Raw genomic sequence first — 27,192 nt, 5'->3', positions numbered from 1 at the left:
CTCTCATTAGTTCATATTTTGATAAAACCTAAAGGCCGCCACTGTTTCAGCAGTTGCAAACTGGGAGGGCGGGTAAATACATTTTCTTTTTCTAATTTCTTATGCTTTAGTAAATATGAACACACATTGCTTTTTTTGATTCTTGGTATTTATTACTTTATATTTTCAGTTAAGTATTTGTACTTAAATTATGGAAACCGTCTCTCAATTTTTCAAAAACCCAGTCGCCTACATATCCCAGAGTTCAAAGCCCTCGTTGGTACTCAGCTGCTCTCACCGAGCACCCGGCGGCCCCGCGTGTTTCACGGCGATGTGGTCCTTTCAGTCTCTCTTCTCCTGCTTCAAAATGAAAAGCACGTCTGGCTGAAGCTTCGTGGTGAACGAGAAAAGAAAAGAAAAAAAACGGTAACATGAGATGGACATCACTTGCACCAGACCGTCCTTGTATGGGGAGATCGGTAAGTAGCTTACAGTTAGTGACCAGCAGTAACCCAGTGGGCTAAGCTACGGACCGGATGGAGCTGGTGCACTAATGGCTGGTAGCTGCAGTCGTTTCTTTAGCTTCGATTTCACGGTGGCAGTCTGTGCAGCTAGTGAGGTCAATGAGAACTAACGATCACGCTCTCTTAAAGTGTGAAGGCATGATGAATACACTCTGTCGTATTCATTGAATGTGTTGTAACTCTGTAATGCTTCCTTCTGTACACATGACATCTATTGCATCTTTCCACCCGGGAGAGGGATCCTCCTCTCTTGCTCTCCTGAAGGTTTCTTCACTTTTTTTCCCCGTGAAAGTTAAAAAATATATATTTCTTGGGAGTTTTTCCTGATCCGATGTGAGGTCCTGGGACTGGGATGTCGTATGTGTACAGATTGTAAAGCACTTTCAGACAAATTTGTAATAGGTTATATCGGGCTATACAAAATAAACTGAATTTAATTTAACTGTAAGCTTGTTGTGCAGGCCAGCAGGAACTGTAGTGCAGTTATATTTGCTCTTTTACAGCAAATGTAACATACATTTGTATATTCATCGACTGTATGATAAATGGAAACAATAACACACACCTTACAACGCAATGCAATCCAACACACCAGTGCTTGTAGCTCGTGATGGTTTGGATCATAATGTACATGAAGTGATGATATTATGCCACTTTTCTGAGCCAGGTAATGGAGCGAAAGACAAACATGTTTGATACGATGAAGACATCAGAATCAGAACTGTTTATTGCCAAGTGTGTTACACCTACAAGCAATTTAACTTGGTGAAAGGTGCAGAACAATAAACAAAAACCAAAAAACAGTGCAATAACAGAAGACATAATTAAAAAGTATTAAAAAGCACAATTAAAATATGGGAAACAAGTGTATTATCAAAGTGGCAAGTGTATTTTAATAGAAAAATAAATAAATGTGCGAACAAGTCTTGGCGTGAAGGCAGATTGCAGCCAATCACCTTCTCAGAACAGCGAATTACATGCTGCAGTCAATTTAATATTTTTTTCATTATTATCACAAAGTGTAAGAAAATCTAATTGTGGATTTGTTAAAGCTAAATAATAAAAAGTAAAATGTAAGCTTTATTTAGATTGTGGGAATGACTAAATTAACTTGAATAGAGTTCATCATAAGTCAACATACAGACATCCAGATAATGTACGCATCATGAATAGAAAGGCTCAGTATTGTTTGGCTTGACATGTTTGCAGCTCATGGTCTTGGATTCTGGACAGACCGGTCAGCAGTGCATGAGGCCGCTGCACAGGGCAGGGCCCTCCAGCTGCAGCAGCTGATCGAGGGCGGTGCAGCAGTTAACATTGTGGCAATGGACTCCATCACCCCCTTGCATGAGGCGTGTATACAGGGACAGACACAATGCGTCAGACTGCTGCTGAAAGCTGGCGCACAGGTGAGATGGCCTCAGAGATGTTGATGGCTTCCTTCATCCGTGCTGGATTGACTTTGTTTTTGACTGTATTATGGCTCTATGTCTTCCAGGTAGATGCTCGTAACATCGATGGAAGCACGCCGCTGTGTGATGCCTGTGCAGCAGGTAGCCTTGAATGTGTCAAGCTGCTGTTGGAGTATGGAGCAACAGTTAATCCCCCACTGTTTACCTTCTCCCCTCTTCATGAGGCTTGCATGGGAGGTGCGTCTTGTTGCATACATCATTAAACAGGAATGTTTGTATGTATGTATGCATGTTGAGTCATGTATTGTTCCACTAACATGCCTTAGTTTCATCACCCAACCCTGTTACAAACAGTGTTTGTACTGGGTCAATGCAGTTGAGAAGTGGGGGAACTAGTTATGTTTTTGGGACATGGAACAACTGCGGAAACAGAATACAGTACCAGAGATCTTTATTATAAATTAAAAGCCTTTCAAGATGTACCAATGAACCAGAAACCAATTGCCTAATTTCCAGGAAGCCTATGGAACAAAAGTAAACAGCCTATGCTGTCATAGGAATTGGAACAAGCTCGAATGATTGCAGCATTGCGTAGAAAATTAAAGGGATGAGTAAGAAGAAAGCTTGAAAGTGAAGCTCCGGACAAAATCTATTCATGCTGATCTACAGCTTCAGTACTCTGTGAAGGAAACCACAAAATACAGCCACCTTTTTAAAGCCCAAAATGATTGAGCATGGATACTCAAGAGATAATTTTGGGTTGGAGTACCATATCTACATGAACTTCTCTTCTGTGTATTTCCCAGCAGTGTTTGGAAAGTCACTCAACGGAAGAGCATTTTATTCAGTCCTAAATCAACTTTGCTTTTCTCTCACAATAGGAAATTCCGATTGTGTCCAGCTCATGATCGATCGGGGAGCTTTCATGGAGGCCTATGACTGCCACTATGGGACACCGCTACATGTCGCCTGCGCACGGCAACATTATGACTGCGTTAAAGTTCTCCTAAGTGGAGGTGAGTTCAAGTTTGTCCTCTGCACACCACAGCTGGGTGACATTTCATATGTTTTGGACAAAACCTGGATATGGATATTTCACAATTTGAATGTGATATTTAGGTTGTGACTATATCAGTGCTTTTATATATATTTTTATTTCAAGGCAACAACATATTCTAAAGATGTTTTGTTTAGTCATTAGGAAAAGAGTATTGTTGGTATTCCTTCATCAATCAATTAAAAAGTATATTTCGTTATGTAACTGTAATCTGATAAAAGACATTTAAGATTTAGCATATTATAGTAACCGTCTTATTCTCATAACAAAGTCAAGTGTCATTTTGTGACTATTTGTTGCTGAAAGATGAGGTTCATTTTTATTCAGAATAATTTTGTAAATCAACCATATTTTGTCAGGGTGTCGTAGCCAGAGAGAGAGATTGGACCCAAATGCCAAATACTTTTCCACAGAAAGATTTAATCCTTTACTCAAACCAAGTCAAGGACAAACACAAACTAAACTGTACCACAGACACAAACTAAACAGTATGAACCCACAATGGGGAATAAGACATACACAGGGAGGTGGAGGTGATTGGACACCGGGGAACGAGACACAGGTGGACACAATGAGGGCGAGGTTAGCAATCACACAGGTGGAAACAATCAGGAACAGGCAGACAATCACAGGGACAGAAAGTGCAGGGAAACGGATGGCACGAGAGACAAGGACTTCAAAATATGACACAAAACAAGACACAAAAACTCAGGATCATGACATATTTACTGATGTTTGTTGAGATTTTAATAGTATACAGAATAGTTATTGTATCTATTTAAAAATATGATGTGTTTTGATGGGTAACTACATCACTGTGTGCGTAGCGCCCGCTCCTAATTATATTCCTTCATGAAATTATTATTGATTATAATGCATTTGCAGTTGACATAGACAACTAAATTAGCTGCAAACAAGAACTATTAATTTGTTTTTCATACAGTTTTGTCTTATTTTCCCAAAGGTGCCAATGTGAATGCTGCCATGCAGCTACATGAGACGGCCCTTCATCATGCAGCCAAATCCAAGAGCATTAACTTGATTGATCTACTTGTGGAGTTTGGAGGGAACGTGTACGCCAGAGATAACCTGAACAAAAAACCCATCCACAACACCAGTCAGGGATCCACCCCCTACCTCTGCCTCGAGTTTTATGAGAGTAAGTTTGTCTATTTTATGTGTGCATCCTGTCACTGTCCCTGTATTCAGTCTGGGCCATAAGTAGTTAGACTGTGACACAATCTTTATAATATTGCCTATTTACACAACTGCAAAGGATTTTAAATTACACATCTATTTTTACACAGTGCCCCACACTTTCAGAGGCTCAGGAGTAATTGGACAGTTGGCTTACAAATGGCTAGGTGTGGCCTGTTTCCTCATCACTTCATGATAAATGAAGCAGATAAAAGGGTCTGGAGAGGATTCAAAATGTTGAACTTGCATTTGGTAGCTGGTCCAGAGACCTCTGAGCATGAGGACCAAAGTCAATGCAAGTGAATGAGGCCATTTAAAGGCTGGTGAACGACACAAACCTATCAGGCACACAGCAGAAACGATTAGGATTGACCAAATTAACAGTTTGGTACATTCCTGAAAATAAGGAATGAACTGGCAAGCGAGACTGAACACACTTTTCAAGGAGGCCAGCATTGTGCTGGGGTGTCCACTGGATACTGTGGAGGTGGTGGTAAACAGGAGGATGATGGCTAAGCTATCGTCCCTGATGAACAACACCTCCCACCCCATGCAGGACACTCTGGCAGCTCTGTACAGCTCCTTCAGCCACCGGCTGCTTCCCCCCCGGTGTGTCAGGCTGCACAACCAGCTGAGCTCAGTAGACCACAAAAGACTTAAAAACACTTCAATCACTTCATTCACTCCAACCTGTGCAATATTAATATCAATACACTGTGGAAATAGCCATATTTATTCTCCTTGTGTGTGTTTATATTCAGTTACCGTAGATTATTTACTGTTTTTATTGACCGTTTACTGCCTATTTTTTTATATCACTCGTTTTGATCTTATTACGTCCCATGTGCACTTTACCCCTTTGCTGCTGTCATCCTGTAAATGTCCCCACTGCGGGACTATTATAGGATTATCTTATTTTATTTTATATCCATTGAATTAAAGCTCCATGTTGAGGGACAAGGAAGCATTGTGTCACAGTCCAAATTCTTATGGCCCTGACTGTAGATCATCTCATCTCTGTTGTTTCCTCTTCCGTAGATACCCCTCTCAGTCTACAACAGATCAGCAGAGTGGCGGTGAGAGGGGTCCTCGGCATAAGAGCACAGGAAGTTGTTTCCAAACTGAACTTGCCCAATCGCATCATACGTTTTCTGTCCCACGTGCCACCTCCAGTTATCGAAATGTAATCACCTGTGAGAAACATCAGATGCAGCTCTTAAAAGGTTAAATGTTGACCAGTTATGTTTGTGGATCTCTCAATTTCCAGACAAGAGAGACTTCATAACTTCATAACTTAAATAATAAGACGGTTTGCACAAGCACATTTGGCAGCGTTGATACCATCATCTCATCATGATGTTCTGGCCACCCTGTCACCTGTAAACAACTGCCTGCTGACACATCCACTGGAGTTATGTTTAAGTCCAGGTTTAACTTATTCATTCATTCATTCATTCATTTCAATCCTTTGTTTGGAAAAGAATGTTGGTTCCTGTGGGTAAAGTGTGATGAGACTCAACCATACAGTCCGCATGAACGACAAAAAAAGAACAACTAGCTATTAAAGGTAAAGACACTGGTGATATATTGATCAATTTCCCCTCAAACACAGACTCTCCTTTTAGTTCTTTGCACCTGTTGCGACACTGAATTCCACCTTTCAGCCCCGTTTTACGACGTGGAGTCTGATAACGTGACCTCGCATAACTTCACCCTGAGCAGAGTCTTAGTCAGCCACACCTTTGTGGGCGTGTCGGGCCCTTGACAATACATTCATGGAAACGTTAGCAACAGAGCAATTTCACATTATTTGGAATCATTAGAATCAGTATTATTTTTTTAAATTATCGCTTAATGGCGCTTGAAATGTATAAAAATGACCCCGGCCTCTTCATCACCACCAAGTATGTGTGACTTCATCATAGTTCTTGTAATACTTAATTGGAACCCGAGGGAACAGGCTTATATCTCTGTATATAATATGTAACTATTTTTCATGTAAATTTGTAAATAATACAGATGGTTCTACCTCTTTAAATTTGTGTAAATAAAAAGACCATTCCTGGACTATTTTAAAAATAATTCTCCAATGTTGTGTCTTCTCTTGGCATCAAAATGGGTTGTTATTGTTTTGGTTGTAATGTTTCTTTCAGAAAAATATTGCTTCAAAGGGTTACACTTGTCAAAACTACATTATAGTTATGAGGTCATTCAGTCCACACTTTTTAAACTAATTTGCCAACCTAATACCCCTCCACTCACTCCTCCCCTTCCGAACCTGCAGTACTGTAAGCCAGGAAGGGTCTGACATTGGTTGCCATCTTTAAAAAGCTTGTTTGAGAACTACGGTGGCCTCCAGGTAATTTTAAACCTGACAAAACGCTCACTAGAGCCAGTGCTGGGTTTGTTCATTCTGGGCTAGGCTAGAAACATGGCGGTTCAACATGGCGGTTCAACATGGCGGACTCTGAAGAGGTCTAGCTCCATATAGACACTTTCAGCCCACAGAAACAAAAAGATGCTTAGTACCATGTGATTATACACTAAAATAAACTAAACCTGCTAGATATGGATACACTACCGTTCAAAAGTTTGGGGTCATCCAGACAATTTCGTGTCTTCCATGAAAACTCACTTTTATTTCTCAAATGAATTGAATAGAAAATATAGTCAAGACATTGACAAGGTTAGAAATAATGATTAATATTTGAAGTATTAATTTTGTTCTTCAAACTTCAAGCTCAAAGGAAGGCCAGTTGTATATCTTATATCACCAGCATAACTGTTTTCAGCTGTGCTAACATAATTGCACAAGGGTTTTCTAATCAGATATTAGTCTTCTAAGGTGATTAGCAAACACAATGTACCATTAGAACACTGGAGTGATAGTTGATGGAAATGGGCCTATATACACCTATGGAGATATTTCATTAGAAACCAGACGTTTCCACCTAGAATAGTCATTTACCACATTAACAATGTATAGAGTGTATTTTTGATTAATGTTATCTTTATTGAAAAAACAGTGCTTTTCTTTGAAAAATAAAGACATTTCTAAGTGACCCCAAACTTTTGAACGGTAGTGTATATATCTAGTTAATGCTGTAATCTTCAGAGGGTGAACTAGGTCTGAAAGCTTTAATGGAAAAGAGAATTCCCCCAAACCCTTTGGTCTGTCAAAACTGGGGAATGGGCAGAAGGGAATCTGTAAATGGCTCAACAACAATTCTTTGTTCCGGCCCTAAAGCAGCATAGCCAACATCCTTTTTGCATGGCAGTCAGGCATACACAGGATGCTGAGAGTGCAGACAGGTGAACGGGAAAAACATTCAAGATAACCAGAAAACAGAGTGACATCACCACTTGAGAATATAAAGGATGCAGTATTTCTCCACCAAAAGGATTTAAAATCAGCTTGACCAAATACGCTAAAACAGGCAAGGATTCTGTGCTTGGTTCTCCACAAAGCCTCATGGTCACTCGATACAGTGGCAAGAAATGTAGACATGAAGATACACAAAATAATCGTAGAAAATACAGTTAAACAGAATTAAAGATTGAGATACTTCAACCGGTAACTGAAAAAATACATTGTGAAAACATCTAGTGGTTATCAGCAGTTACATCGGGTGGGTTTTAGACTAAGACCTATTTCTCAAATCCTGTCTTTAGCCCCCACACTCGTTTATCGTTAACCCCCACACTCGTTTATCGTTAAGTCAAATGTGACATCAAATGTGCTCGTTATTTGAGGATAAAGGCGGTAAACACAGTAGTTTAATGTCAAGCTAACATATCGGCTGCTAGACTGCCGCCTAGTCTTAGCTTCGTTACTTCCTGTTCAACCGGACTAACTTCACCAACCAGGAACACCAGTTCCTATTCAAACAATGACTTCCTGCTTTTAACTTTGAGTAATGGATGAAGTCCCTCAAGGGCTGAGGGCACGTGTTTGCTTTTATAGCACTTAAATGAAAGTTTGTACTTGATGAACTCCACACATTCAGGGTGTTTTAAACAACAGATTACTTGGGCATGAATTATCTCGAAAGCAAAAATTAAGGAGGTCAGTAAACACGTGAAGAAACAGATATATTTATAAAGGACTATGGTAAAATATGATGGAAAGGAGACAATAAAAGAGGAATATTTCTTGAATTGGCGTGCAGGTCACAAGTCAAATGTGTATCTGATAGAGATGGTTTCGACAAACAACGATGAATTCACGTGAATCAGTGAAAAAGAAAGGCAGAAACATCCTAAATGTGTTCATATTCCTGAGCTTGTCATTCCTACCTGAACCACAGCCACCAGCTGTGTCCACTGACCACCTCTAGGAAAGCAGGCGTTAGGTTAGTAGGAGAGGCTTCAGGATAGCAGCTGATGTTTTTCTTTGGGGAACCACTAAGCTAATGTTTACCATCAAGTACATGTGCCAGGTGGTTTTACATGAACTGTTACCTTTAAAAACCAGCAGAGACTCCATTTGGCAGCAGTCAACTATACATCCAACAGCATCTTACTTCAGCAAAAAATGAAATATTTATCGAGGAAGATGCTATGAGTGAGGTTGTTAGGAAGCTGTTATTGTTGGTGGCTCACAATGAGCTTTACATAGTGCCGGTTCAGCAGCTGACAATATGGGAGAGGCCCTCTCAGGCAAATAGGAAATGATGTGTCATGCAAATGGGGTTGTGGCAGGACCAGCAGGCATCAGGAGGAAGAGGAGTAGGAAAATAGAACCGCCAGGTAGCTCGTGTAAAAGGAACCGCTGCGATGCACCGGCTGCTCCGGACATGCTGGTTGAACTTGAGGGCCCTGATCTTTCTACAGAAACCTGCTCCACAAATGCAGTCTGGCGAACGAGTTAAATATAATCATCCACCTCGTTTCCTCTCGGAGCTGTTCACACAAGAGGATGATGGAAGTGTGTCTTCTAGGACAGAATTTATTCAAGAGTTAGTTCCTCTTTCTGCTCTTTCAGTTTCAGTTCCTCAACTGCTTTTTATGTCTGAATGAAGCTCTGCAGGCAGTTTGTTGCCCGTATGGATTTTCCTGCATAAAGAAGTCTGAGGAAGTCGTGGGATAAAGTAGATAGATCGATCGATAGATAGATCGATAGATAGATCAATAGATAGATCGATAGATAGATGAATAGATGGATAGATAGATAGATTGACAGATAGATATATAGATAAATAGATCGATAGATCGATCGATAGATCGATAGATCAATAGATAGATCAATAGATGGATAGATCGATAGATAGATTGACAGATAGATATATAGATAGATAGATATATAGATCGATAGATAAATAGATCGATAGATAGATAGATTGACAGATATATAGATAAATAGATAGATATATAGATCGATAGATAAATAGATAAATAGATCGATAGATAGATAGATATATAGATCGATAGATAGATAGATTGACAGATATATAGATAAATAGATAGATATATAGATCGATAGATAAATAGATAAATAGATCGATAGATAGATCAATGGATAGATGGATTGACAGATAGATATATAGATAGATCGATATATACTTTATTCATTCCATGGGGGAAATTAGTTTGAAGCAGTAGCAAGCAAGGTTACGACCTATACAATACAATAAAAATAATAATTAAAATAATGAAGGAATGTAAAATTAAAAACTAAATGAATGTGTCTAAGTGTATATAAAGTAAATACATCTGCTTTTCTTATCTGAAGTGCCAGCACTCTTCAGATGTTGCTCATCATCGACTTAGCAGGGAGTACGAACTGAAACCTAAGATGTTCAGCGATAGTTTACTTATGTAAACTTAGTTTAGCAAATGCCTGGAGGCAGCACGGTTTAACTCGTTTCAAAGCCGCTCTATTCAAAGTCCCTCGGGACAAAAACGAGCTTGATTGGTATTGAGGGCGGATCATAGATAGATAGATAGATATATACTTTATTAATCCCCAAGGGGAAATTTGTCGTCACAGTAGCAGCACCAATTAACTAAAACACACGAGAATAAAATATAAATATAAAATATAAAAAACAGGGATGAAAGATATAGATGTATACAAGTAAAATATAAAATACAAAATGAAGTATATATATGTATATAAATAAAATGAAACATATATGTATATATATATACTAGGGCTGTGAAACGATTAACATTTTTAATCGGGTTAATCACAGGTTTTTGGGGATTAATCATGATTAATCACATATTACCGATATTCTCGGTATATTTTGTGAGAACATAGAGATTTATGACAAAAGACGGATATATACATTTATACATATACAATGGTGCTGCAACTCAGCAGTTATTTAGCAGTTTTCTTCCATCTGGAACATTAATACATCTTCATCCTAAACAGAATGTTTAACCCTCCTGTTACCTTTCGGGTCAATTTGACCCCATTCAATGTTTAATGTCGGTGTTCTTTGGGGTCAATTTGACCTCAGGCTGTTTTTCACTGTGTCAAACATATAAGAAATATCAACTTTTTTATATATTTAAAGGGTTATTTAGGTAGTCAACAAACAAACATAAAGTACCTCACACTTAAACTTGGGAAACAATATTAATTCTAATAATTTTCTGGAGGTTTTAATTGCTGGGGTCAAATTGACCCCGAGGGTAAAATATGTTAGTAAATGTAAAGGTAACAGGAGGGTTAAACAGAGCATGTTTCTCTTGTTTGTCAACCATTAACTCCACCATGACACAATCTAAAGGCCTCTAGTCTTCCTCTAGCAGCTGCTGAGGCAAACTGACTGTGTGGGTTTTCTTCATGAACTGGGCCGTGATGAAAGGGACGGCGGGGACACCGCTGCAAAGCTGAAACCTCACCGGCCCGGACACGGGGACAGATTGACAAGTGACTTTTTTGCTCGGTCCCGATGCGCGCGCACGGAGCTCTGTGGTGCGCGAGACGGAGATCGATAAGTGTTAACGCAACGCGAAGAGACAGAAATGACATGCTGCTGTGGAGATACGATCAACAACAGACGTTTAGTTTAATAAAAGAACAAAGACGTGCTCTAGAGAACATGTCAGGGGGCGGGCCAATCTCTTTAATGTCATGCGATCTACCGACACTACGCCGCGATCGACTGGCAGGTCGCGATCGACGTGTTGAGACCCTGATCTACAGGAAGTAAAAGTCGTAACAAGGTTTCCGTAGGTGAACCTGCGGAAGGATCATTACCGATGAACAGACCGTCTGCATGAGAGCGGACAGAGTTCAGATTGAAGTGGTGGATTGGAAGCTCATTTTGCAAGTGACTTTTTTTTCGTCCCGACGACCAACAACACACGGATTGGAAGCTCATTCTGCGCATGCGTTAAATGCGTTAAAAAAAAAAAAACTAGTTAAACCTGAAATTGGATTAACTGAGTTAACGCGTTATTTTTCACAGCACTAATATATACACACACAAACAAATATAATACAATGACTGTGCAAAGTATACAAAGTAAAATATAAAATACAAAATAAAATATATATGTATATATATATATACACAACATATATGCATACACAAATATAATACTAATGACTGCAGTGTAAAATTAAATTAAATATAGTGTGCAAAATGCAAAGTGTGTGTATGTGTGTAGTGTAAATGAAATGTGTGAAGTGAAGATCAACATAGTGTAAATATGAATGTGTACAGTGGTAATAATTATTATGTTATTATTTCAGTTATTGCACTACGATCTGGCAAGAGGTGATCTGTTATAGAGCCTAATAGCCGTCGGCAGGAATGTTCTCCTGTATCTGTCCTTGTGGCAGCGGTGAGGAAACGTCTGGAGAAAGTCCTCCTCTGTCCCTGTAGGAGGTGGTGGAGAGGGTGGTCCGGGTGGTCCGGGTGGTCCAATATGGACACAAGTTTCTTCAACGTCCTCCTCTCCACCACCTGTTCCAGGTGCTCCAGCTGGCAGCCGATGATGGAGCCAGCCTTCCTAACCAGTTTGTTAAGACGGCTGGTGTCACCGGCTCCGATGCTGCTCCCCCAGCAGACAATGGCGAAGTCTGAAGGATCGAAGCTTCCTCAGGAAAAAGAGTCGACTCATCACCTTCTTGTACACAGCGTTGATGTTGGCCTTCCAGTTCAGTCGGCTGTCGATGGAGACGCCCAGGTACTTGTACTCCTCCACCATGTCCACTCCCAGGACACTCAGAGGTGTAGGAGCTGTCGCCTTCCTCCTGAAGTCCACCACCATCTCTCTGGTCTTGGCCACGTTCAGCCGCAGGTGGTTCTCATCGGCCCACTTTACAAAGTCGCTCACCACTGCCCTGTACTCCTCCTCCCGTCCATCCCTAATACACCCGACCACTGCAGAGTCATCAGAGGACTTCTGCAGATGGCATGACTCCGTGTTGTACTGGAGGTCAGTGGTGTCATGAATGAACAAGTCTCTCCAAGCAATGTTGAGTGAAGATAAGTAAAAGAGTGATAGACATATCAATCAGCCTTTACAACAGTATTATTCAGAAAGGGAAATGTAACAAAACTACATGACGGATTTCAAGACATTAAGCGAAAAAAGAGCAAAACAAGAGTTTTTCCTCAGCTGCTGTTTATTTGACAAATGTTGCAACAAACTGTTGAACAGCTCCGTCAAACAGGAAAAGAAAGTGACTGAGGGGTCCAAGTACAACTCAGAGGATGTTTGTGCGTTCCAATACCCATACTACATATATGCCAGAAAAAGATCAAGCATAACCCAAAACATATTACATCAAATGCAGTATGTGAACAATACCAGGTGCTCCGCTGGAATCTGGACGCTGCTCTGACTATTCTGGCCGACAATCCTCTAGTTTCTGTATGTGCAAGAGGGTCAAAGTTCAAGGTCCTATGTTGTGACAGTATGTTGCAGTTGCAACAGCAAGTTTTTTTCCAAGGGCAGCTGATATGTATGCGTTTTGGAACTCTGAATATCTCTCTATTATACTTTGGAGTCTTTTAAAGTACAAATTATATGTTTTTTTCTTTTTCCATTTAACAACTTTTCTCTGAATATACCTAGATTTTCCAAGAGATATTTTTACTTTATCAAATTCATGATCAGATCCCTGAATCTTCTGCTCATTATCGTGTATCTCATCTCAGAAATCGAAACGTCTCTCCCCCAAAGGCTTCCTGCTGACCGCTGAAGGCCATCAGTGGCTTAGGTCCTTGATCCCTTATCTTGGCACAATAACACACAACTGCATACATCTGTAATATAGATGAATTGACATTTTGATTGCAGCGACAAAAGAGAACGAGGTTCAGTGCCGACACCGGAAGGAACATTGAAAGGACATTTGAAGAGCTACAAGCGGTAACACAGCCATTTAAATGAAAGTATACATAACACCATGATTCCACACACAATGAACTGGTATAAACACACATTTCAGTAACAAGACACATTTTCCTTTTTTTGTAAACTAATTACACTTTGTAAAGACAAACATTTGACAGTACAGTTTGGACGGAAGTGATTGGAAATGATTGGAAAGACCTTCAGTGCAGCTGGAGTGGTAAATTAAAAGCATAAAAACAGTGGTTGCATGAACATTCACCGACAGACACGAGACAAAGCTGGACTTTGTCTGGGAGGAACCGGCTGCCGGGGTAAATGTCTACACTCCAGTCTCCTTCCTCTTTAGGGAGCCTCGGAACTTCTGGTCCAATCTGGTGTTGGAGAGCGTCTGTGGCCTGAGTTTAGGGCCACAGACCGGCGGGCAGTTCTCGTCTGTCTCCTCGTCGGAAAGGGTGACTGAGATGGTGGAGGAGCGACGTTTGGCTCGGACGGCTTCGCCCTGCTTATCTCTGGGCGGAGCCCCCTGTTGCTGGGGGCCCATTGCAGTGCGCAGACAGTTGAGCCACTGCTGCTTGTGGTAGACGTCGTTGACATGCAGGGTGTGGGACTGGCCGTGGGACGGATCCAGAGAGCTCACGCGGAAAACGTTCTTAGCTAGAGGGACACAGAAAGAAAAGAGATCCAGTCTACTGAACAACAAGCAGCAAAGTGTGGGATAAAACCACGTTTATTTCTTGCTATTACGATTACAAACTCTGATCCTGCAGCTGGACTTATTTTTCCATGTAGTTTTTTTGTGATATGATATGTGTAACACCAAACGACAGACAGACAACAACGTTTGTGACTAGCTGGAGAAACAAAGATAAGAGTCAGATATTTCCCTCTTCAAGACAAAGAAAAGAACCCAGCAAGAGCAAATATTTGACTTACATTCTCCAGTTGGCCTAAAACAAGACACATTCAACATTATTGCTCATTCAAGACTGAATGAGCAATAATGTTGCTCTATGTCTGCTGGGTGTGTAAATTACAGCTTTGAGTTTACAGTTGTTTCTGTTTAAACAGGTTTAACAGTCAATTTAAGTCCACATGGCTTTAGAGAAGGAGGCCCATCTTCCTTGACCTTTTGGGTATGCCTCATCTTTAGAATAAACTAAAAAGCACAGCCCCTTTACATTGAACATCCTGTCTTGTGATGCTTGACACTTTATATTTCACTAAGTTCTGTAATGTTCTCGTGATGACTATGTTGCTGGTGTACATATGATTGTGGGTATGTAACAGATTGTTTATTTTTTCTTATACTACCAAAAAAGTGAAGATTGCTTAACATAATGAAGACGCCCGTGGCCAATTCTCCCAGCAGGAGATCGATTGCAAGTGGCTTCAGCATTCCTCGGGGAAATTCTTGTTTTCTACCCTACTTCCACATTAAGGCAACAACTACAAAATTACTTCAAATTATATTTAAATTGTTTAGTCAATAACAAGTAAGCAAAATCTCAGAGACATATTCTGACCAAGAGACCAAAACCTTTAAAATGTTCAATGATATGAAAGAGAGAAAAGCAACAAATCTTCACATCTGAGAGGCTTGCGTCACCCAACTAATTAATGGGTGACGCAACATGCCTCGGCCACACTCCGCCAGCAGGTGGAGCTCCACTCAACCCACCTTTCTCTCCATTGTTGAAAGCCCCCCTGAAGGAGCCCCCCATGCGGCTCTCTCCATCCTGCAGGTCCTCGAGAGACAAATCCCGAACTGGGATGGGTTGTCGATAGACCTGGAAGCAGCTCCGGTCGTTCCGGGTCACTGGTCGGGTCAGAACCAACAGCTGACAGAAGAGGAACACATGCAGCCTCTGCGAAGAAACACACAAATGTATAAAATGACCCAACAGACAAAATGTACGTGGGTGGTAATAATAACGGGAGTAATCCTAATTCTCACCGAGCCACTTTTGTTCCGCAGCTCGCCGTGACACAGCAGGACCTTACAGTTATCGATGAGAGGGTCCCGCTGCTTATCATCCAGATACTCCAGTTTGTCGATGTAATACTGACACTCAGACTCCCCTTTTCTCACATCGATCTCAGACAGAATCTCCTGGATTATAGTAATCTGGAATAATTAAAGAAAGACAGATTAGTTGGTTATTTGGCAAAACTCACAAGACTACATAAAGAGTGAAATAATAGCGTAATATGATATTTATGAGATATAGCAGCAAAATATAAGAAACAACACTGTGACTGCAAAGGCATGTTATCTAACGTACAGCTCTCTCCAGGCTGGGTACGTCTGAGTGATCAGGAGCCGTGTGTTTGAGGATCTCTCGCAGCAGCAGTGGGTATTTCACCAGGCGTGACCGTGGGATGTCTAGGAAGCTCCAAAGATCCAGCTTCCTGCTGAAGGGCGACTCCAGACAGCGCTGCAGGAAGTCCTGGACCCGTCTGTCCTGTTTTTTTTGGTCGAGCAGGGCTTTGGCCGCGAGCTGGTTGCTACAATATCCTTTGTAAGCGTTCAGACCAGGCAGCTGAAAAGATACAATAAAAGTAAATATTTTTTTTACATGCTGACATCCTCCATATCTGAAGCCAATGTGTGTAAGGTCAACATCAACACGCACCCAGTCAATAACTATCTGTCCGATCTGAGCTACTGTTCCATCGGGGCCAGTTCCCTCCGTCAGTTTCATCAGTAAATCTGCAAATTATTTTAAAAAGAACACAGTCAGAAACACATCAAGCATCATTTAAAGCTGGGATACGCAGTTTATTTTTGTAATCTTTGGGCAAAATGTCCATAATAATATTTCTGCCAGACCACAATTATATGTTGAAAGGTTACTATGGATTTTCTGTCCAATGAAGCCAAAAGTAAACGGACGATCCCAACTTTAACTCAGTTTAAGTCCAAGAATGTCTGGTGGTAATTTACCCTCATGTAAGGGGATGTATGCATCCAGGTCCCCGAATATGTGAGCCAGTTCCTCCTCCGTCATGATGGAGAGTTTAAGCATTGGATCATGGTATGCCTAATTGTGAGAAAGCAGCATTGTAAGCACAAAATAAAATGTGTAAAAAGGGAGCATACTTTAAAAAAAATGTATTTGTGTAATATTAAATAAGGCTTTTCTAACCTTCCGTGCAAGTTGGAGATCCTCTATGAGATCCTGCTCTCCCCTGTAAAGCTCATGAATTGCCTAAAGAAGAAACACAATAGAAACACAGCAGGAGCAGTTATTTTTTTATGCCCTCCATACTTATAACACGACTGTGCTACTAACTTTAAAAAGACTGAACTGCAGAACCTCTTGTCTCTTGATCTCTTTGATGGAGAACGTGCTCTTCTGATGAACATCCAGTGTCTCCGACCACAGCGTGCTGTTTCTGCGTTTAGTGGGAGTTGGACCTGAGGCCTTGCTGCCAGTTCTGAGGGACATCCCTGGTGACTTGCTGTCCCCACGCAATGACATTGACTTCAGAGAAAAAGAAGATTATTTTAAAGTCAAACACAGATTATTCCTCATTTAAATTTCTCCAACGTGAATTAGTAGAGGGAGTGCCAGAAGAATATCGCATTTACCTGAATGGTCTGACCGAAGCGCCGCACTGCTCCATTCTTTGAAGGAGACATCAAGTTGACGAGGGATGAAACTTTAGCCAGACGTCGGACACGCTTGTTACTGGGTTCCTGTGGTCCCAAGGAAATAAACTTTAGTTTAACTGGATTGCATTGCTGTGTGGACTGTGGCATTGGACAGTCAGGCATTGTTCATACACTTTATAAACAATGTGTATTACATGTTGTGTTTGTACCCGTTGTGAATAAAACTTTTTTCAACTCATTTTGTTCAAAGCCTATTAAAAAATGCTGTTCTGCAGTCGCATAGATTAGATGACCCATCTACTCATTCCTTTACAAATATATATTTGATGTATTATAAAAGCACTGCTTTTGTTTGATGTCATTTATACTAATAAGAAACAACACTAAATACATCAGGAATACTCCATTTTTATTTCACTCTCAATCCCCGTAGCTATTATAGAGGCTTAATGCCACGGTATCAAAAATGGACATGTAAGTTGTTGATGTTGTTAAAAGGTATTAAACCACTTGTGCACAGCCCAGAGACTGTGGTTATACTGAAGGACAATGTGGACTGGATCTTCTGTCACCATTATCATTTACTCAGACAGGTGTGCCAGTGAAAGGCGGGTTGGGATTATCCTGAGCTCATAACACAAAGGAGCCCTCATGGCTGTCTGCGGGGAGTACCTGAGTCATGCATTGCAGTTTGTCTTGAGGACACGTTCAAGGGTGAAACACTAGAGCTGCACCCAGTGGACAAACAGGAAGCTGCCAAGACTCTCACCTTGAGGTCGAAGCCGGACAGACTGACCGTGTCATCCTCCTTCTCTTTGCGCTTTCTCTTCTGTCGCAACAAAAGAATACAAATTGGTTACTCTTACAAGTCTGTTGAAAATTCCAACAACACATTGGAAGCAACATTTTGATATAAATGTAATGCCCAAAATATTGGAACGTTTTAGTGATACATGAAAATATGAAAAAAAAGTCACGTATGGGTTTAACGGATCATACTGGATGTAGTGGATGTGAACACCGCAATCTAACATGATGGTGTGTTTTCAACATTAACTCACGAGACCGAAGTCCCACGGAGTCCCAGGAGTGAGAAAGGTGAAGGAGCTGCCTCTCTGCAGAGGAGGTCTGCAGGAAATGGGACAAATAAGCATTGGTCAAGCACAATGACAACAACTTTATATCGACCTCCCTACTACTCTACCAAGGATGTTTCTTTGTCTTTAATTATAAAAAGACAAACATAATCTTATCATATGTGGAGATATTAGCTGCTGAAATACACCACATTACTAGTTAATAATCATGCAAGTAAAAAAGTATTAAATTACTACATCCTGGGAATGCAGCAATGTATTTGATGTACACAAATACTTTTCTTTCAACCCTATCTGCAGTTTTGAAGAAGAAACACAGGTGCAGGTACAGGTTTAACGATGCAGACATAGCTTGTTAATGACAACTGTGTATACCATGACATACATATAATAAAGACAGAGAAAACCTGGAAATATTAACTCCATAGTTTCATTGTATCAGCAGTATAGACAAAACTGATATCTGCAGATATTAAAATTATTATGATCTTACTTATTTGTGCATCTAACTTGCTCCAATATTTATTATAATGCTGAAAAGATTTGTCATGCAAGATGTATCATACAATGCCACATTTATAATTCAGCATTAGCTGGTTCCAGCTTTTAAATTGTGCTTTTATTATACCTCTTTTTCACATAATTTGAAATTGAATATCATTGAGTTTTAGAGTTTTGGTTAAAAAAAATACAATCATTATGAAGACAACTTTTGGGGGATTTCGGAAACCGTCATGGGCATTTATTAACATTTTATAGACGAAACAATTACTCAAAATGTACTTTATTAATCAACAAATGAATCAATAATATAATAAATAATTAGTTAGAGATAATTGATCATATTTCCATTGTTAGTTATAATTGTAGTTATTGCGTTTGTATTCAGAAAGTAACGTTAATCTGCAGATTTTCTCGGTTTGATAGAAATTAAACAACACATCTAAAAACAGTCGTTTAATATGTTAGAACTTACATTTAGTTTATCTTGCTGTTTAGTGCCACTATACGCAGTTTAAGCACACCAAGTCGTGGTGACAACATCATACTAACGCTCTCTGGATTCCGAGGTGCACATGAACGCACCGTGTGCCAGTTACGATAACAGCCCTGCCCGTCGCAGTGGCTAACCAACGTTAGCTCGCAATGTGCTGAAGTCGTATTACTTCGTTAACAACCAGAGCTGCACAATAAATAATTACATACATAATTACACATCACGATACCGCATGTATCTGATAATATATCCACTTACTTCGTTGAGTTGTTCCTCCGGAGTGTATGAGGAGACGGCTCTACGGCGCTAATGACGCTGGTGGTGGACGTTCTCGATGACGTTTTGCGAAGTTTCTGCTTTTTCTTTCCCACCTTCCTTCCTGCTCTCGCATCTTCATTTTCTTCCATTTTACAAGAGGCTTCGTGTCGAGGTCAGTTCTATCGAGACGTATTTATGGCGAAGCGAACAAAAGACAAAGTCCAGACGTATGAAAACTGGCCCGATGTGTACAAAGAAAACAGGAGACGACGAAAACAGAGCAGAGCACACACAACGGCGGAAGTTTGAATACGGCGGATTCATCGAAATGGACCAATCAGGAGAGGGCTCAGAGCTCCGTTGCTCGGATACCATGAGGTGGGAGTGACCAGTGAGACGAAAAGGACCTTGAATGTAGCATACATCCTTCCAGCGGGAGATAATGAAAAACAAGCCAACCGTAAAACATACTATCATTTATACATAATAATGATAACATAATAATAGTAAATAACATTGGTTTGCTTATAAACTACACATTATATTCAGTGTGTAAACTTGGTAACATTTTTGTCAATTTTACATATTTATAAATATATTTATATACATCTTATATACAGTCTATAATATTAATTAATTATTCTTTTGATCCAAATATTTTCGATAGTACGTACACAAATAAGAAGTGAAATTGGCAATTTAACATTGATATTTCTGTATTTTCAGCACAGCCAGACCATGAGCTTGTAGAAGAGTTTGACTTGTCTATAGTTCCTCTGTCCTGTAGACTAAATCGCATCGATATTTTTGTGTTTGCTTACCATTCATTACATTTGATGTCTTAGTTTCACTGTTTTGCATCAGTTTTGTTTACTCCTTTGTATATGTAAAGCTACTCATTTATTGCATGCGTCAATACAACTAGTAAATACATTAGATTATCATTCTAACAATTCAGCTGCCATATATGTCATCTGTGTAGTAGAAGTTCCCCTAAAGGCAACACGCAACATACACTGGGCTCCAAGATATAGAAAATAGGTCGAGAGGAGGTCACATCTGATTTTTGCTGTTTGGCGCAGGTTGAACTTCTTCAGCTGCCTCAGGAAGAACATCCTCTGCTGAGCTTACTTGGTAATGAAGATCTGAGGTCCTGGGTTATGGCGGAGCCCAGGTAGAGGAAGGACTCCACCGGAAAATGTCTGAAAATCCAAGTTCTTTTACCAGATGGTCAGTCTTGAGTGCTCATAAAGAAAAAAAAGTCGCCTATTTCATCTGTGACGTTTGCTGTGAGACTTATTAAGACCCCAACAAGCCCTAAATATTTATTGTGAGTTTTATTTATTGTGTATTTTATTGCAGGTTAATTACAGTATTCCATAAAAAATATTAAGGAACATTTGATTGCCTCAAAACTATATAAAGTAGCAGTCACTTATTTATGTGATACATTCTAAACAGTGCATTTTCCTAATACATTATAATGTGACGGAAACCATGAAGGTAGGTGCCAACCAGGCTACAATGTCTGTTTCTTTCTGAGTCACTTCCAGCCGTATTCATTTACATGTCATGGAGGAGTATTTGCACTCTGCCTTCCTTCAGCAACGAAGAGATTGACCTCAGCTGTGCATGTGAAAACAGCCTCTATGTTTCCATCTGATGGAAGAAATGCACTCGTACCTGGTTTCTGTGTTTTTATAGAAAATGAAAAGAGAAATCACAGTCAAGAGGACAGTTAGTGATCATTGAGAGGAATTATTGTTGTATGAACCTATACACAGTTGTCCCCCCCAGGAAAATCATACTCCGTCCTTTGTCTTTAAACAAAGCCAATGGTTTCAGAATTTATCAATGAAAGTGAATTCATGAATACAGTAAGTTTGAGTCAGACACACAGGGGGAAACATAATTAACAAGAAGCAGGAAAGCATCTGTGACCAGTTAGTGAATCAACAGTAACTTATACAAATGTGACCTACTTTGTAACATTATAAAAACATCTCATATTTCAGTTCATGAATGTACAGCGTCTGTACATGCTGATGATCCACCTCCCAGAACACTGATTTCATATGGTGCTAGAGACTGGGTACAAACATCTATGTCACCAAATGAAATCAGTTTCTGAGTGCAGTCCTCTGATTTTATCGACAGCGCATTGTGCTTGAGAGAGAGATCTTTGATATTGATTCACGTGGACTGGTGAGCCTCGTGCTGCAAATTGGATGCAGATGTAGGTTGAAGGTGTTGTCTGAAGAGGGAGGTTTCCCTGTGTCTGTTCCTCTCGCTGCACGGCGGCCCATTCTACAAACGAACAGCAGAGGGTGTGGTATCATTGAAAGACAGAGCCGACTAGTGACCCAGTGATGGAAGAAAAGATAAAGTGAACCTCTTGAAGTTCAGAGGGATATTTTTGGAGAGACAAGCTCAGAGGGAACCCCCTTGTGTATCCTGGTCTGACCGAATTCAACACACACAAACACACACTATAATACAAACAATCACATAAAGTTTCTCTTGTACATCAGGTTAATGAAATAGTTTGACGTTTCGTGAAATGTTCTGATTTATTTTCTTGCTTAATATAATATGAGAAGATTGATACCAGTCTCATGTTTTACACTTAACATGAAGCTACAGCAAGCATCTGGTTAACTTACAAACGGCATATGGTCTTTTTAAAATAAGCTTCTGTCATCACAGTAGACTACCTAGTTGGGTTTAGGCAACTCCTCGTTTAGTATAAGATCTAGAAATACTACATCTTAGTTAGGTTTACAAATAGATAGCTGTTTAAAAAAAAGGCAATAACCACATAAATGCCGGTATATTATACAAGTTATGTGAAATATGAAATAACATTGAATTATCTCTCACATGGGGAACCAACTGCGGTCTCCTGGCTAAAAGGTTGCTCTTTGTTGGACACATCCAACTCCACTTCGCCCACCCAGAGTGCGCCGTTGCGACCTTTATGCTTCCCCGTTCATTATTACATGTATAATATATAAAATAATTTCGTGGAATATCAATATATCATTATTTTCCGTAGCTATTGCTTCAAATGCTGGATGAGACCAACATGACTCATCAAATGTTAATTAGTGCAGGGAGCTGTCAGCAGCCAGTTAGCTTAGCTTAGCATAAAGACTGGAAGCAGGGGGAACTGGAAGCCTGGTTCAGTAATACAAGTTACTAATATTAACCTTCAGCACCTTTAAAGTGCACTAAAACCACAACTTGTCATTTTTAAACGTCTGGTGTTTATTAATGATCTTCAGAGGTGCGGCGGGAAGGTGGATTTAGCTTTGGACAAAGCTACGTTATCTTTGTCTTACTGTATCCAGTCTTAACTCTAAGCTAAGCTCACGAAATATTGACTGTATAGCTTCATGTTGAAGAGACAGAAATAAGAGTATTATCGATCTTTTCCCTTCATTTTTTGGAAAACAAGCAAAAAGTGAACAAGCGTATTTCCCAAAATGTCAAGCTGCTGCTTTAGGAGTTGAAGGTGCTGGAAAAACAGACACACTGAATTGATAGAGAGGCAGGATGGACACCTCAATGCTCCCCTCATGTCATGTCCAGCAAATACATCTTCATCATCTTACAAGGACAACTCCTCCATTCAGAGAAGCCATATATACAGGGGTCAAACAAAGGTGTTATGAAATTGCTGGTGTATATAAATTGCTGCCGTAATATATACAAGAAGAAGAAGAAGACGAAATGTGACAACACGTATTGCAAAGAAACAGCTGCAGGAAAAAGCAAGAAGCAGATACAGATGCATTATAGTCGGAGCTATAGAAATTCTGTTGACATTAAATGTTCAACATAAAGGTACCGGGTCTCGCAGGTCTAATAATAATGCTATGACTCATGTTTGTTTCCAGATGGCTTCATTTGAACAGGAGCTGAAGGGGGTGAAGGTTTATCTTATGACACACAATTCATCACACCTCCTCTTCCCCTTCTTTTCTACCACATTCAAGGGCTGTATTCCATCGAAATAAACATAAAACGACATGCAGAGACATAACAATACAGGATAAATCTTGTGTCCATTCAAGGAGAAGGTTTGTTGCGGTGCAATCTATGCCACATCACACCAAAACAACCCTGGATGAGTTAAGTAAAAGAAAATTAAACTCTATCTTCCCCTTGGTTTGATGTTAAAGGCCCTGCATCACCAAACTGGGACAATGACTAAGCCCCATGTAAATGAGAGAAGCCTCAAGAGGCAGCGGAAGAAACTCTAAGTTATCAATTTATCTTTCAATATTCCTAATATTTTTCCTTGGAGTCATCAGGCATCCACAAATTCAAAGCCGGAGTGAGTCAGTTGAAGACTCACGGAGGAAGATATGATGTGTGCAACGTAACGATCCCCTGAGCTCCTCCTGAAGGTGGCGTGTCTCTCGTTGTATCTTCATGCTCGTATCGCACTGAATGCTCCTCACACAGGCTTCAGTGAGTTCAAGGCTAGGGCGAGCAGAGCAATTATGCGTAACGGCTGAATGTATACCCACTGTGAATATGTGCGATCATGTGCTTGTGAGGAAGGGAAGGAGGAGTGAGCCAAGCAAAGGAGAATTTTGTTGAGCCAAGCAAAGGAGAATTAACATTCAGGTTCCTGAAGTATTTATTGGAGAGTTTGAGCAGTTTTGGGGAACCCGAGTCTGCCACACCTTTGTGTGACTTAAAACAATTATTTGAAGCAAGTAGCCTCCAAGGCAGCACTTAACGTTTTACAACTAAGCAGGAAAATGACTGCTGGACCATGCTGAGATGATTTACTTCCTTCATGTGTTATACAGATATGTGTTAGGCTACCATCATTGTCAAACTTCTGCTTCCTTCAGGTGAAAGGTGTAGTTCAACATTTTAGGAAATATACTTATTTGGCTTCTTTCTGAGAGTTATGCAAAAAGTTTCATACCGTTCTCATATCTGGTAAATATAAAGATGTGACGAGTGGCTGGTTAGCTTAGCTTAGCATAATGACTGGAAACAGAAGGTAGCCTGGGTCTGTCTGAAGCTCTTAAACTAACATGTTTTCTTGTTTGTTTAATCCTTCGAAAATCAAAGTGTAAAAAACACAAGTTGTGGTTTCAGTGAGCGTAAAAGGTGCTGGTAGCTGTTTCCCCTGGGTTTATGCTAAGCTAACAGGCTGCTGGCTGTAGCTTCATTAAATGGACAATGGTATCAGTGGTTTCTCAGCAAGAAAGCAAAACCCAGTTAGGATCTAAACATTTGACCACATGGAGGGAACCCAACCCAAACTGCCTTTCACTCCAGGACAATAAACTGAACAGTAGTCAAGCACCTCCTTGTCCAAATACAGTATATGATGTCAACACTCAAACTGAGATGGGCGTCAATGTGCCGACACAACTTTACTTAGCAATCAGCCTTGTGACGGATGAGTCAGAAAACATATATCTTGGGCTTTTCATTTAGAAGAAGCAGCGGACATTCTCCCGTTCAATAATTCATACATCTGTCTCGACACGGTGATGGTTATATATGAAGACAAGTGCATAAGAGAAGCAGAAACTGAACTACATCTTTCAAAAATATGGAAATAAATGTCACCCTATTTGATGTTGGAGGATGAGTAAACCTTTCAGTCTGCCGTTAATTAGTCCGGCCTTGAGATCAGTGGCTGTGCAGACAAACAAAGACTTCATCACATGGATGATTTAAATGACAGAATGAGGTTTGCAGTGAATGTGTACTCTATCTATAGCTATATATATATATATATATATATATATAACTATATATATAATAGATATATGTATAGCACCAATGTCGGACAGGATCCAGGTGTGTACATCTGACGCACACACATACGCAACACTTATAATAAAGACAGAAAGTACTGTACGGAAACCAAGACGATTTCATATAAAAGAAGGATTTTGAGCATTAACAAATTAACCTCACAGACTCACCAAGTGGCATCAGATTTTGCGAGTGCAGAGCGACAGAGAGAAAGTGTTTCCCTGAGAACAGACAGCAGGATTAAATATTGTGACATTGCATTTGAGATCACGACAGTGAAGAAACCCAAATGTGTTTATCTGCTGCACAAAAGACTTGTTTACATTTTCATTTAAACGCTATACTCAAGGAAAATGCATTTAAAAGCCAACAAGTTCTTCAAGACACGGCTACAGATGACTGACTGTGGATCAAAAATAGACTGAAAGTGAAACTGCTTCGTCACTTTCTGTAACACCACATGGAATTATAAATGATTAAATTGTGAAGCAGTAGATTCATATAAGTAACACAAGGTAGCCTAAATAAATAAACACAAACACTAACCTGTTGCAAATCATCCGGCACCTACCACACAAAGCTTTATTTCCTCCCTGGAGACATGTTCACACTCCGACTGCTCCGGCTGAAGTGGATACTAAACTGCCGGTGCTGTAGTCCTCAGGGTTGTGTGTGTTTGTGTGTGTGTGTGTGTGTGTGTACACACTAGGCAGCCAAGGAGTTATGAGATGGAGATACCAGAGAGCACGCGCTCTCTCTCTCTCTCTGCTCTTTACAGTAAGCGTGAGCTGTTCATCTAACTGGCAGAGTCATTATTGTAACTGTGAGTCAACACCGGCGCGCTCACACACACACACACACACACACAGAAAAACCCTCACACATGTAGATAGTCTGTCCTGTATTGATACATATATGTACAGAAAGATCTGAGGATGTAAATAGCAAAGATATCAAGGTTTTATTCGCCTTTGAAACACAATCATAGCAAACCACCCAGGAAATGTTGTTTTCTCTCTCTCCCAAACACACAGACATTACACACCCAGCATGACAAAGCATCCTCTCTCTCGCCAACGCCAGCAAGCGCTTTACTCCATTTACACACTTCATCCACATAATCCTCGTTTATTTCCCCCATGCTCGTAAGCGACCACATTCGTCACATTTCCCCTCATGTATGACTGGATTAGACTCCTGACCTTTAAATGAGAAAACTTTGTTTGGTTAAACTAAGCTGCAAGTTCAATCCAACTTTTTCCAGAACAACGCAGCTTAGACAAACTCTGTAACTTCCTCCATGAATAAAAGTACACATACCGGGAAACTCCCCGGCGGAGGGGAAAGGGAAAGATGAAATCGTATCCGTATGGTGAAGGCAGGTGAGAGGGCGCGACTCACTGAGCAGGAATGTCACCCTTCATTCCTCTTGTGTGACTGGAAGTGGAATAATTGTGTCTCTGTCAAACACCAAAGACATAACGCACTCATACACATACAGGACTGTCTCAGAAAATTAGAATATTGTGATAAAGTTCTTTATTTTCTGTAATGCAATTAAAAAAACAAAAATGTCATGCATTCTGGATTCATTACAAATCAACTGAAATATTGCAAGCCTTTTATTCTTTTAATATTGCTGATTATGGCTTACAGCTTAAGAAAACTCTAAAATCCTATCTCATAAAATTTTAATATTTCCTCAGACCAAGTAAAAAAAAAGATTTATAACAGCTGAGTGTTTGTCAAGGCTCAGGAAACCCTTGCAGGTGTTTCGAGTTAATTAGACAATTCAAGTGATTTGTTTAATACCCTACTAGTATACTTTTTCATGATATTCTAATATTTAGAGATAGGATATTTGAGTTTTCTTAAGCTGTAAGCCATAATCAGCAATATTAAAAGAATAAAAGGCTTGCAATATTTCAGTTGATTTGT

The 27,192-nt window shown here is 40.1% G+C and overlaps 2 protein-coding genes and 1 long non-coding RNA gene across 3 annotated transcripts; 1 reads left to right on the top strand and 2 right to left on the bottom strand.

Moving 5' to 3' along the window:
• The first annotated feature begins 216 nt into the window (after window positions 1–216).
• Window positions 217–6,251, top strand: LOC130195333 (ankyrin repeat and SOCS box protein 13-like). The gene is made up of 6 exons (XM_056416810.1): window positions 217–458; window positions 1,713–1,912; window positions 2,002–2,152; window positions 2,797–2,931; window positions 3,937–4,131; window positions 5,208–6,251. The coding sequence occupies exons 1-6, from the start codon at window positions 416–418 to the stop codon at window positions 5,354–5,356; spliced, it is 873 nt and encodes a 290-aa protein (XP_056272785.1). The 5' UTR covers window positions 217–415; the 3' UTR covers window positions 5,357–6,251.
• Window positions 6,252–12,740: 6,489 nt separating this feature from the next.
• Window positions 12,741–19,741, bottom strand: LOC130195141 (neuroepithelial cell-transforming gene 1 protein-like). The gene is made up of 12 exons (XM_056416460.1): window positions 19,462–19,741; window positions 18,171–18,237; window positions 17,879–17,938; window positions 17,086–17,193; window positions 16,811–16,978; window positions 16,640–16,702; window positions 16,438–16,534; window positions 16,127–16,203; window positions 15,776–16,033; window positions 15,448–15,618; window positions 15,172–15,358; window positions 12,741–14,147 (listed from the first exon to the last, which is right to left on the bottom strand). Exons 1-12 carry the CDS (start codon window positions 19,608–19,610, stop codon window positions 13,813–13,815), a joined length of 1,740 nt encoding a protein of 579 aa, XP_056272435.1. The 5' UTR covers window positions 19,611–19,741; the 3' UTR covers window positions 12,741–13,812.
• A 1,038-nt stretch (window positions 19,742–20,779) lies between these two features.
• Window positions 20,780–25,878, bottom strand: LOC130195431 (uncharacterized). Its single transcript, XR_008832061.1, has 3 exons — window positions 25,801–25,878; window positions 25,425–25,475; window positions 20,780–21,768 (listed from the first exon to the last, which is right to left on the bottom strand). It is a non-coding gene; the product is annotated as an uncharacterized LOC130195431 (long non-coding RNA).
• Between the last annotated feature and the right edge of the window lie 1,314 nt (window positions 25,879–27,192).

Source organism: Pseudoliparis swirei, chromosome 6 (genome assembly GCF_029220125.1).
Source record: "Pseudoliparis swirei isolate HS2019 ecotype Mariana Trench chromosome 6, NWPU_hadal_v1, whole genome shotgun sequence".
Taxonomy (NCBI): Eukaryota; Metazoa; Chordata; class Actinopteri; order Perciformes; family Liparidae; genus Pseudoliparis; species Pseudoliparis swirei.
This window is presented reverse-complemented; position numbering and strand designations above follow the sequence as displayed.